Source organism: Hevea brasiliensis, chromosome 6 (assembly GCF_030052815.1).
Source record: "Hevea brasiliensis isolate MT/VB/25A 57/8 chromosome 6, ASM3005281v1, whole genome shotgun sequence".
Classification (NCBI taxonomy): Eukaryota; Viridiplantae; Streptophyta; class Magnoliopsida; order Malpighiales; family Euphorbiaceae; genus Hevea; species Hevea brasiliensis.
Window position 1 is genome coordinate 6,885,967 of NC_079498.1, and position 12,833 is coordinate 6,898,799.

The 12,833-nt window shown below is 28.4% G+C and overlaps 1 protein-coding gene across 2 annotated transcripts; it reads right to left on the bottom strand.

Moving 5' to 3' along the window:
* Positions 1 to 504: 504 nt before the first annotated feature.
* LOC131180745 (disease resistance protein At4g27190-like) lies at positions 505 to 9,647 on the bottom strand. 2 transcript variants are annotated; one of them, XM_058148325.1, is made up of 4 exons: positions 9,400 to 9,647; positions 9,079 to 9,156; positions 1,844 to 4,909; positions 505 to 995 (listed from the first exon to the last, which is right to left on the bottom strand). In XM_058148325.1, the coding sequence occupies exon 3, from the start codon at positions 4,906 to 4,908 to the stop codon at positions 1,897 to 1,899; it is 3,012 nt and encodes a 1,003-aa protein (XP_058004308.1). In that variant the 5' UTR covers position 4,909; positions 9,079 to 9,156; positions 9,400 to 9,647; the 3' UTR covers positions 505 to 995; positions 1,844 to 1,896. The 2 variants fall into 2 exon arrangements, with proteins under 2 accessions (XP_058004308.1, XP_058004307.1); XM_058148324.1 differs by lacking the exons at positions 9,079 to 9,156; positions 9,400 to 9,647 and having other exon boundaries at positions 1,844 to 4,968.
* Positions 9,648 to 12,833: the final 3,186 nt, after the last annotated feature.

The window sequence follows — 12,833 nt, forward strand, 5'->3', positions numbered from 1 at the left end:
CATTACTCAAACGAAAGCAACACAAATACAACAACATATTAAGTAATATCTAACGTTGGATGATTTGCGTACAAGATATTCAATATGGATGACTAAGGTCTATAACAATCCAAAACTACTCAAACTCAGTCGGTTTAATTACTCGTGCAAGTTCGTTTGATTACATAAACCAAACATGATTATAAAGTCGAGCTCACTACACTGGCATGTCACTGTTTTCACAGCAATTTAGACGTACTACTGTCAAATTGTTATTTTTTAAGAGTACTTTTTACGTAGATTAAAATCTATCATGTCATCCATTAATCAATCAACAAAATTATTCTATACCACTATAATTCAAAGATAATTAATTATAAATATTATTTATAATTATAAGTAATTTAAAATAAGTTACATATTCATTCATGATTCTGCTAACAAAGAAAAAAAAAAGCTATGCTTAGAAAACAACAACCAAAATTTAGTATTGACTTAATTGAAAGAATTGAATGACAGCTAAAATTGTTAAGCATTTTATTAATATTAATTTTTCATGCGCTCAAATTCAATTAATTTTTATTGTTACAAGTTACAAACATAGGAAACAACAAAATACTTAGCAAAGACAGATCATTTTCCGCACAATAAATAAGAGATGAGTCTTCATCTAACTCCAAATAAAATTTTAACATGAATTCCAGTCTCGTTCACTCTGCTGCGCTAGGCAATGCAGGTATGCCTTCAGCCCTTCACCATCCACCACCCCTACTACAATAAGGTTTGTATTCCTCATCATTGAAAGATGGGAAGGAAATTAAAATATGAAGCTCCCCTTTCTCTGGTACTGACGGATAAGCTTTACATAAAATTTTGTGCAAATTTCATCTGTGGGGTTACGAATCTGCTACCTTGTGTTGTAACAACCTCTGGACCCAATTGAGCTTGTTTCAAATGCTCATAGGCAACTCCGCTATTTTTCCAGCTCTTTTCTAGCATGAGTCATGACAAAACATCTACCAAATGAGAGCAGCAACAAAATTAGTTGTCAGATGATGCTCCATTGTCCAAACTAGAATGGAGCATGAGAAACATATCATGTTTAAAATTAGCAAGTCAACCGTTTCCAGAGGCACATTTGAAGGTAATCTTGCTTCAGATACATGCAATAGATGTAAAATTCCATTCAACGTTCAAGATTATTTAGGGCATCTATGATAAGTGAAGTATAAACTCCAGTCCTTTCACAGTAGGCTGGCCTCGCATGGCGTGGAGTCCACCATGATGAGAGAGGACAGGTCCACCATGATAAGAGAGGACAGGTTAACTGCTCATCCTACTCAATAATTCCTCTCTAGTCTCTACGTTATGCTACAAGAACTCAAACAGGAAATGTAATTGAGTGAGAATGTGAATTGATATTGGGATACACACTGGAATCGAGGTAATATCCTTACAATTTATCTCATACACACAATTCACAATAATTTCATCATTTTGCATCATAGTCAATTATAATATACCAAAGAAAAAGTGGGCAAAGAAACCAAAGGTTTAGATGAGGCAAAGGCAGAGTATTGAGAGAAAACCCGTCACAGCACCTACCCTTCAACATTGTCTACTGAAAAAATTTCAATGTGAAATTGCTTTAAGTTAAAATATTTGTACAAGTGTGCAGTTTATTTTTCATGTAAAACATATAGCTAGATGGTTATTTCAATGGAATCTATTCCACAATAATAAAATGTAAGGCAGAAATCCATTGCTAATTTGGAACTCAAATTCAATAACCAAATGAAATGACTAATATCAAAATATAGTTCTTGTTCAGTTTATCATATGCAAGAGAGTATAAGCACCATACCAGAACCTCTTCTCTACTTGTCAGGGGATTTCTTCAACATTGATCTCAACTCTTTAAATAAAATGGCAGAATGCTTGATATCGGCTTCTGGTATGAGGTTCAAGATTCAACTGATTCCACCAAGATTCATGGCATTTGATCAGTCTTAGATTCTCTGTATTGTTCAGGCTCAAAGGTAAATTTTGTAGCATCCAACACTGATCAATCTCCATTGCTCGCAAGGAGGGCCCATTCAATGTGACATTTTGACAAAAATTTTGCAATATTGATAGATTGACCAGCTGCAAGCTTTTCAACCTTGGGAGTGAAGGAGTTGGATTGTTCCCGTCCTGCTCGCTGACTCCAATTATATCCGTTGTTTTTGAACAATTTTCCACTCTTAAATGCTCCAATAGAGTAATTCGCTGAATCATCTTGATTGACAGAATTACACTCAACTCGTGACAGTTACTGATGATAAGAGTAGTCAAACTAGCAAAACTTTCCTCCCCCATCAAGCCCTCACAAATACTAGTTAACTTACTTAAATTGATTAAATGCAGTTGTTTTAACTCTTTTAGTGCAGCATCTTCTTCATTGTTGCCACTAATGATGGTCTTCATTTGATTGCAGTCCTTAATTGCGCATACCTTCAACCCTGCCATGTTATTGATGCCAAATCCTGATAAATCTTCAATGGTTTTATGGCCAATCAATTCAAAGGTGCAGGCCTGCTTTAGAACCTCTGAAATTGTGCTCAAAGATCCATGGAAATCTGAAAGTTCATTGTAAGCAAAAAATTTCAAATGTCGTTCAGCTTTGTGTTCATTCATGTCTATTTCATAATGCCTCGAGAAAGAACCGACTGTGATTTTAAAGGATCTGAAGGTTTTTTCTCCCCATTGACCGTCTTTCTCATTCCATGACTTACTTTCCCTGATGAAAGCATCGAGGCACTTTACACTTGGAAAGTAGATATGAAGTGTGGTTAAAAACTTCAACTTGGCCACCTCCTCGGCAATTTCCTGCGCAACATTATTCCACTTTTCATCCAAGAAGATGCCATTCCACTGGTTTTGATAAACTTCATCAACAACAATAGTTAATTCTTCCAAAGAAGGAAGCCTTGCAATTATTTTCCATGGTTGGACCTCATTATGATGGTGATTACCAACATTTCTGACAAATGAAACTCTCAAACACCTAAGACCAGTCATATCTCCTATTTCATCAGGCCAATGAGAAATTCCAGTTTGACAAATGTCAAGGATTTCTATAGACTTGAGTTTTTTTATTTTGGCAGGCAGTTCACCCAACTCACTACAATTGTTAAGATATAGTGCTTTCAGGTTGATTAAATTGGAGATAGAAGATGGCAGTGATTTAATGCCAGTATAACCCAAGTCCAGAACGCGTAGCCTACTCTTGAGAACAAAAATATGATCCCGAATCTGTTCCAAATCCAAACCTTCATTCCTTTGGAGAAACAAGGTGGTTACCATATGGTAACTTACCCTTGGAAGTGAAGAGCTCAAGTCATTGCACTTGAGCGAAATCCATTTTGGATCCTGACACATACCCATACCATTGCTCGGTATAACGAGTGAGGAGACCCCTTCACCTGTTTTCAAAGCCCAGTTTCTGAATAAATAGGGAATAGTAACATATTTCACTTTCCTACACCTCTTCAGTAAACATGCGTTTATGAGACACCTAATTGTAGCATGCCCTTCATGGCGTGCCCTCCTAAATACCTGGCCAGTATTACTCCCTTCAGTAGCAGGAATAAACTGTTCAGCCCTCCAGCACTCTATCAAATGATCCTCATAGATCTGATGATCTAGGGGATACAGAGCCCCGTACAAGAAGCATTTTTTCCTGTAATCATTTAATCTATCGTAGACAAGTTTGAAGACATTATATGATTCACTAAACGGTCCGAGATCATCATCATATGTGGATGACTGCAACTTCCACAAACAATCTGACCATACCTCGTCATTTTCTTCACTTTTCAAATATGTAGCTACAGCATTTATCAACAGTGGCATCCCTCCACACTCTTTCACAATCCGCTTAGCTTCATGTTTATTGCGCTCATAATCTGCAGCTTCACCTGCAATTTGCCGGAACAACACCAATGCGTCTCTTTCAGACATATGTTCTAGTTCCCAGGAATCATCCATATTCATATTGTCACAAACTGATTTGTATCTTGTAGCCACCACCACTTTTCCATCACTATGGCTGTCATAAATTCCCAATTCCTTCAGATCAATTTCCTCGGAAACTTGATCAAGCATCAGCAAATACTTCCTGTTGTGCAGAGCAGTAGATATTGTATGTGCAATTCGATGTGCAGTTCTGATTTCCCCCACATTCAGTTTCAAGTTCAACTGCTCCAAAATGCTTTGCCGTATCTTTTCCTCTCTATCATTCTCTTCAACTTTTACAAAAATGACATGGTGGAACAAGCCACTTTCGCGGGACCTATCATATAAGCTCTCAAAAATAGTACTTTTGCCCATCCCTGCAAATGCGAATACCCCAATTTTCTTCATTTTCTCCTGACCAAGGGAATCCAAGATCCTGTCCACGTTGTTCTTAACCCATGACAATTCCTCCTTCTTTCGAAAGGAATGGCTCGCAGGCGCTACTGGTTCTCTGTCAACCATTGCCTTATCAGAACTCATTTGGTTTGTGAAAGAATCGATTTCCTCGGCCTTGGTCTCCATGTCTCTGCTGAGTTTTGCACGTGACTGAAAAGCGCACGTTATATAATGGAATCTACGGGATTTTCTATATTTGGCCTCAAGAATCTTCACCTCTTCTCCGATCTCTTCCACACCATTAACCCAAGCTTCCCATTCACGAGTTGTCGTCTTCGTGATTCTTTTATTCATTATTTCATGCTCTATATCATCTTTCCTGGCACTGAGACGCTCAGCTGCTCTTCTAAGTCTCCTCCTATTCTCGTCCAGTTTTTTAGCATGGTCTCGTTCTTGTTTTATAAAGGGACATATCTTCAGTCCGCAATTTGTTATTGGCGTGCAAATGGCACTCAACAGCCACACAATTTCTCCCATCCTGCAAATCAATAACAACAAATTTTTGTAAAGCATGATAAAATTTCCATGTGGCAGTAATGTTTTCTTCTTTTGGTCAGGGAGTGGTAGTTATAGCTCTACTTGTAAATTGATTCGTTACTGGTGTCACTCCAGCCAGGTTAGTTGGGAGTAGTTACCGCTGTTATCTGGTGTATATAAACCACTAGTGTGTAGAGATCAATTCAATTCAATCAATTACAGTTTCTTTCCCTAATTGATTCTTATAAATATTTTGCTTTCGTTCAATTTTGGCTCAATCACAGAATAAGATTACGAAGTTTAATTATTACTGAAATTTAATAAATTGAAAAAATGAACAAATAATAATTTATCACTAAACATTAAATCAAAATCTAGTAAGGCCTTAAATTTTTATTTAGATCAATTTTAACTAGTTTTTGGCCAAATAATAATAATAATAATAATAATAATAATAATAATAAATATCATTTTTTTTATAATTTTGTAACAATAAATATCCATTTTAAATTATTTAAAATAAAAATCATTTTTGTGATTTTGAAACGCTTATATATGCTTAAAATTTAAAAAATTGAAAAAAAAAAGTAAAACAAAAAATTGATATTTAAATTTCCTTTTGTAATGCGCTTAAGAATTTTTATAAATTCCTCAAAAAATTTTAAAATACAAAATAATCTGCTGCTCATAAAAATTTAAAAATTAATATTTTAAATGAAATTAATTAAAATTTGCTTAAAAATCTAGGAAACAAATTGATCTTTATTTTTTAATTATATTATAATATTTTTAATTAAACAAATCAATATAATATTAAATTATTTTATGTAATTTTTTTAAGTTAAATTGAAACTTTTGTAAACGCTTAGAGTTTGTTAAGTAATACTAACTGTTTTAATATTAGTTAGCTATTAGTGATTATATATTTATATAATAGTTTTAAATAGAAGTGTTCAATAAAAATAATTGTTAAATTAACGATTAAAGATAAAAATAGCAGTGTCATATTTTTTTACTCTAATAAAAATATTAAAAACTATTTTAAAAGTTATAACAGGTAATGTTTTATGATCTATTATTTTTATCTCTAAATATTAGTATAAATACTTATACTATTAACAACATAAATAAAAAAAATAATCAAAATATTAAATATTATCTTTAAAGTTATTTCCAAATAGGATCTTACCCTATTTAGAAAAGTAGAGTAAAACAAGATTTTTTTTAAGTAAATTTTTCATAATTTTAAATCTTTATAATTTTCTTTTTAATTGTTTGAGAATGAGAGACTTTGAAGGTTTTTAGAGATTTTGAAAAGACAACATTCTCATCGTGCTAATATATTAAATTAAAAAAAAAATAAAATTTTTAATGATTTTAAAAAGTTTATTTAAAATATACATATTCTCCGAACACAAATCCAAGATTTTAAAATCTCAAATAAAACAACTTATTATTTTATAAGACCCCTTTTCAATAACAAAAGGTAAGTATAACTCTCAATTTGGAGTTTTCATTTTCCTCTTTTACAAATTATTAAATTAGCCTTCAAATTTTATCCTGAAAATTAATTTAGCCTTTCAATTTTAATTTTGCTTGATCATGTTCTTATAAAATTTAACATTAAATAATTGAACTCATTTATATATATATATGAGTATAGATGCCCATTAAAAACAGGAATATTATCTAAAATACAAAATAAAGGCACAAAAAATAAATATTTTTAAATTATAATCTATATTTAAGTAGTGTTTGATGTAAATGAATTTTATAAAATTTTGTGAAATTTATTTGTAAATTTAAAATTTTAGTGTTTGGTTTAAACGAAAATCCATTTGAAATTCTTAATAATCAATCCCATAAAATTTATTATAATTAAACAAAATTTTATCAAAATTGATAAAATTTACAAATGAATTTCTAATTTAAAATCATATATATTTCAAGTGACAAAATTATCCTCTTATTATATATCATTTCTTTTATTTTTTTTATTCCAAACATAAATTCATTTTATTTGAAATAAATTCTATATTTAATATAAAATATGTCAAACAAAGAAATTTATTTATAAATAATTTCTATCATGTAATTCATTTGCAAATGAATTAAATGTTAGTATGGAATCGAATCAAATAGTGTCTTAAATTTGAAATATTTTTATGTTCTATAGTTTAACACTTATTTTAGATAACGAATGTTATATTAAAATAATATTAATTTGTTCTCATGCTACCCATGCTTTAATTTACGGAAAATGAGGCTTAGTTGTTTAATCTTGAACTCTATAAAGGTTTGATTGAACTAAATTGAAGTATGATGTCTCAATTAACTTTAAAGGAAAATAATGAACAGCCAAATTAGATTTTGAAAACTTTTTGTTCAATTTAATAAAAAAGTTTAAACTCAATTTATGTTCAATTTAGCCTAAAAATTAAAATTTATAAACTAAATTTCTTAATTTTTTGATTTAAATCAAAAATCAAGAAGTTTAATTTCTTGATTTTGTGACTAAATTTATTGGTTTCTTAATTTAAACTAAAAAATTAATAAATTTAATTTTTTAATTTTCTTAATTTTTGAGCTAAATTAAATTTAAATTAAAACTTTTAAGTAAAATTAGATAAAAAAATTAAAAATAAACTAAATTTAACTTTCCAATAAGTACAGAAATATTAATTAAACCAAAATTAAAAGAGATGGAAGAGCGAAGGAATAAATAATAATATCAACTGAATACCCATCAAAAAAAGTATTTAGTTTGATATTATTATTATTATTATTATTATTATTATTATTATTATTATTATTTTGGTATTAGATAACATAATTTATCATTACATAAAAAAAAATTGGAAGAAAAAATAATATTTTAAATTTATCCTTTAGTTTCATTAAGCGCATTCAGTTATTTATTTATTTAGAAGGCACATGAAAATAATGAAAATGGTGGGTTAAAAAGGTTATTGACTAATAAAAGGAATGAATTGAAAAAATATGCATGCCACATCTAAAGAAGAAGCAACATTTTATTTCATATGTGTATATATTAAATGTCAAGAGGTTAATGATTAAAAAAATTGAAATACTTGTATGTATTTATAATTTAGTCTTTAACACATGAAATCGCCATTGAACTCAATTTAAAAATATTTTTACAAATTAAATAATTCAATTCAATTTAAACATATTTAATACAAAATAATTCAATTATTATAATTAAAATTAATTTTAACATTTAAAGATTAAATTAATAAAATTAAAAAAGTATAACAGTTTTTTTTTTTTTAAGCCAATGCCGAGTCAGATTAATATATCTATTGTGGGGAAATTTTGAATTAGGGTCTTGACTATTAATAATATTTAAAATCATGAGATTCCTTTTTAAATGGACAAAATCCTGTGAAATTTCTATTAAGCACTATAATTAACTCCATCAATGTGAAATGTCAAAATAGTTAATAAAGAATAATATATGCAAGTGGAACTCACTAAATGTTCTAAATTATTTATTTTTTAACTTTCAAAAATAATTTTTAAATAATATTTATATTTAAATAAGCGTCAAGCATAGCCCGTTGGTAACACAGAAAAATGGGTAAATGGTGAAGAACGGAAATAATAAAAATTATAATGGCTGAAATATATATAAAAATTATTTTATTGAAATTTAATATTTAAATTAATTTTAATTTTAATTAAAATTATTTTAAATTATCCAAATTTATTTCAAACTTCAACTGATTTAATTTTATATTTTTTATTTAATAATTCACATTAAAATATTTTTATTAATAATTTACATTTTATAAGGTTACTAATATTATAAAAAAATCTTAATTTTTATCTATTTAAATAGAAAATTTTAAAATTTATATATTATTATTATTATTATTATTATAAAATATGTATTTATATTTAATCAATTATTTATATAAATCAATTTAAGTAACATTGTAAAAATAGAAATTCGGTCAAATACTGATTACTAAACTAAAACTATTTTATTTTAGTTATATATTATTTGAATTAATTTAATTAAATTGAATTGAATATTAAAATTACCAACTGGTTAAGTGGTTATCATCTCTATGACATAAAATGAGGCCCAAATCTACAGTTAAGGTGTGAGTGAAGCTGAATCCATTCTAAAACATACATACATACCTTTATATAGGAGCTTTTCTTTCTTTCAAGGCGAGGCGTTTGCGATGCTAATCGGCGAGAAACAAGAGCAATTTCTTTCTGCCAACACAACATCACGAGGATATATAGCAGCCAGCCAACAAACACACAGAATTGAAAATTACAATGACAAGGCAAGTTAATTTTAATAAATAAATAAATTTGCTGAACTTTTTTAGGTTAAAATTCAACTAAAAAAAAGAAAATTGGCTTTTAATATTTTTTTAAAAAGCAAGTAAACTGTAAATCATTTCAATTCGATTGAAGAAAAAAAAAAAAAAAGGAAAGGGAAGAAAATCTCACACGTGTGTTTTCGGGTTTTGCACAACACACGCAAGCGCAAGGTCGTTAAGTCAACTCCTGAGTTGTATCAAGTCAAAGCCCAACGGGTTTCGAAACGGCCTCAGCACAATGAAATCTTGAGAGCTAAAAGACTTCAAATGCACATCACCTGTTTGATTATTATCATAAACGAAATTCAAATGGAAAATTTCGATCAGAATATAGGCATTTTCTGAGGATATTGTTCAACACTATAAGAAAGAAAATCATCTTCTACTCAAAATGCAAACATGCATGTAATTAGAAAAAGCAAGTTGAAAAAAAGGCAGAATTTTTTGCCCCAGGCTTCAACCACAGAGAGAGAGAGAGAGAGAGAGATGAACCTTCGCACCTGGCTGCTAAAGCAATTAACCGGCGATGGAAGGAACTACTACTTTGACTCGGCCTGCAAATGCCTGGTTGTGGGCCTAAATGTTGGAGGAATCGATTAAAATTGTTATTTAAAAAATTAATAATAAATTAAAAAAAAAAAAAAAGAACTGCCAGTGCGAGGTGCCACCTTCGCCGAAGATTCTTATAATAAATTGATTTGAGCCCAAGGCTGTTTAACGCGTTGGAAACTTGGACGCTCTCCTCGGCTCAATCGACAGGACGGCCAAGAAACAAAGCGGAATGCACTATATAACATAAATGAAAATTTTAATTATATATGATATAACATATTTGATTTAATTACTGAATACGGGTGCCGATAACTAATAATTGTTTTTTTAAGTGGAAGGTTGTAAAGGATGATAGTTTAATTATGTTAAGGGGTTGTTTATGTGTAAAATAAGAAATAAGAGTATATTATTTATTTTATTAATTATATAATTTATTAAATTATTAAAATAAATATGTATTATTTATTTATTGTATTATAAAAAACAGCAAGCAGATATTCTACTCATCAAACAAAATAAAATAACGCTGAAAAGACATTCGCCACTGATTAATTTGGTGTTCATCTCAATGAGAAGCTGTAATTTATCATTTTTTCGAAGCATCAAGATTAAAAAAACATGAATATAAATGTAAGAAGAGGCTGTATATTACTCAAGTTATTTGATAATGTCTTCAATAATCTTGAATTAATTTGAAAAATAAAATTTGAAAGGGTATAGAAAATAAAATTGTAAAATTTAATTGTATATTAGATAAATCTTTTCCCTATTGAATCATAGACAACATACAATATTTAGTTTATGATTTTTTTAATAATATATTTGTAGTAATAAACTAAATTTTGTGACTATTTTTTAAGAAATAGATATTTTAAATAATATATTTATATTTGTAATTTGTTATTTATTTAGAAAATATTTAGTTCCATTATTTGGATGTAGCTGATGATACTTTGTTTGGGCGAGAGGCAAATAAAAAGTCAGTTAGAGATATTTTTCAAGGATTTTATTAAAAATTATTTTTATTACATAATAAAAAATAACACTACAATTTTTGAATAGCTGATAAAAAAATATAACACATAGCTAACATGTTAATTACTTATCAAAGATCAATTATTTTTAAAAATTTACTAAATATCTTAATTTAATTATTTAAATATCTATTAACCGTCAATTGTATGTATCTAACAGTTAAGCTAAATATTTTTTAAATAAATAATAATTTTCAAATATAAATATATTATTTAAAATATTTATATCTTAAAAATAGTCAGAAAATTTAATTTATTGCTACAAATATGTTATTAAAAAAAATCATAAATTAAATATTATATGTTGTCTGTGATTCAACAGGGAAAAGCTTTATCTAACATATTACTAATTTTAAAATTTTATTTTCTATATAACCAAATGCTACGCACATTTTCAAATTTTATTTTTCAAATTAATTCATAATTATCTATGTATGTATTTTTATATTTAATTAATTATTTATATAAACCAATTTAAGTATCAATATTCAACTTAAAAATTTAAATTAGGCATAAATACTGATTACTAAAATAAAATTATTTTAAATTTAATTGTATATTATTTGGATTAATTTAATTAAAATTAAATTAAATTAAGTAAATACTACTGATTAAATCTCAATGACATAGATTGAGGCCCAAATCTAAAGGTGGGTAGCTGAATCCATTCTAAAACATAACTCCATAGAGGAACTTTCTTTCTTTCAAGGCGAGGCGTTTGCTATGCTAATCGGCGAGAAAACAGAGCAATTTCTTCCTACGAATATATCATCACGAAGATATATGGCAGCCAGCCAACAAACACTGAAACAATTGGGTTTTAATGTTTTTGTAAAAAGAAATTGTAAATCATTTCAATTCAATGAGGAAAAAAAAAAAAAAAAAGAGAGAGAAAATCTCACAGGTGTGTTTGCGGTTTTTGCACAACTTATGCAAGTGCAACGTTCTTAAGTCAACGCCTGAGTTACACCAAGTCAAAGCCAACGAGTTAAGAAACAGGCACCGGACGGTGAAATCTTGAGAGCTGAAAGACTTCAAATGCACATCACCTGTTTGATTATTATCGTAAACAAAATTCGAAAAGAAATTCTCGATCAGAATATAGGCATTTTCTGAGGATACTGTTCAACAATATACGAAAGAAAATCATCTTCTGCTCAACCAAACAAACATGCATGTACCTAGAAAAAGCAAGTTGAAAAAAAAGGCAGAAATTTTTCCTCAGGCATCGACAGCAGAGAGAGAGGTATGATTCTTCGCACCTGACTGCTAAAGCAATTAACTGGCGATGGAAGGAACTGCGACTCTGAGTCTCTAACGGCGTCAGGCCAAAATGGAAGTCGTCTTTGTGAGATTTTTTTTTTCTATTATTATTAATTGGAATTTTTAAGCAGAGTATTTAAATAAAACCATTGCTCCTTGTTAGATGTTTCACGCGTTGGAAACTTGGACGCCCTCCTCCACCAGATCGGACAAGAAACAAAGCAGAATGCACAATAAATAATATATATTTTTTTCAGACCCGATCTAAATAAAAATTTTCTAAATAAATAAACAATGAAAAGATTAATTAAATGTAATAATAAGTAATAGATTATTCAATTTTTTTAATAGTTATAAATATACATATATTAATAAAGTTATTTTATTAAAAAAATAAACTATATGATTCAAAAACTTTATCTAACTTATAATTAAATTCTATAATTAAAATAATATAATATAATCGAAAATAAAAGTAAATTCAACGAATTTGAGCAGAAGACTTAATTGCAAAAGATTATCAATTTTTAGAATTGCATACGTAATTATCTAATTAAAAAAAATAATGTGATTAAAAAAAAGATTAATCATCGATGGGAAAGATTTAGGAAGTTTAAAAAAAAAATATTATTTTTAAGGATTATTAAGGCCTTTATTTATATATATTTTTCATACTAAGTCAATGTTATATGTCAATAATTTTTACTTTACTAAA

What these genes read in the sequence shown, in the direction of transcription:
- LOC131180745 (XM_058148324.1), bottom strand. Translation starts at nt 4,944, where the DNA reads ATGCTTTACAAAAATTTGTTGTTATTGATTTGCAGGATGGGAGAAATT.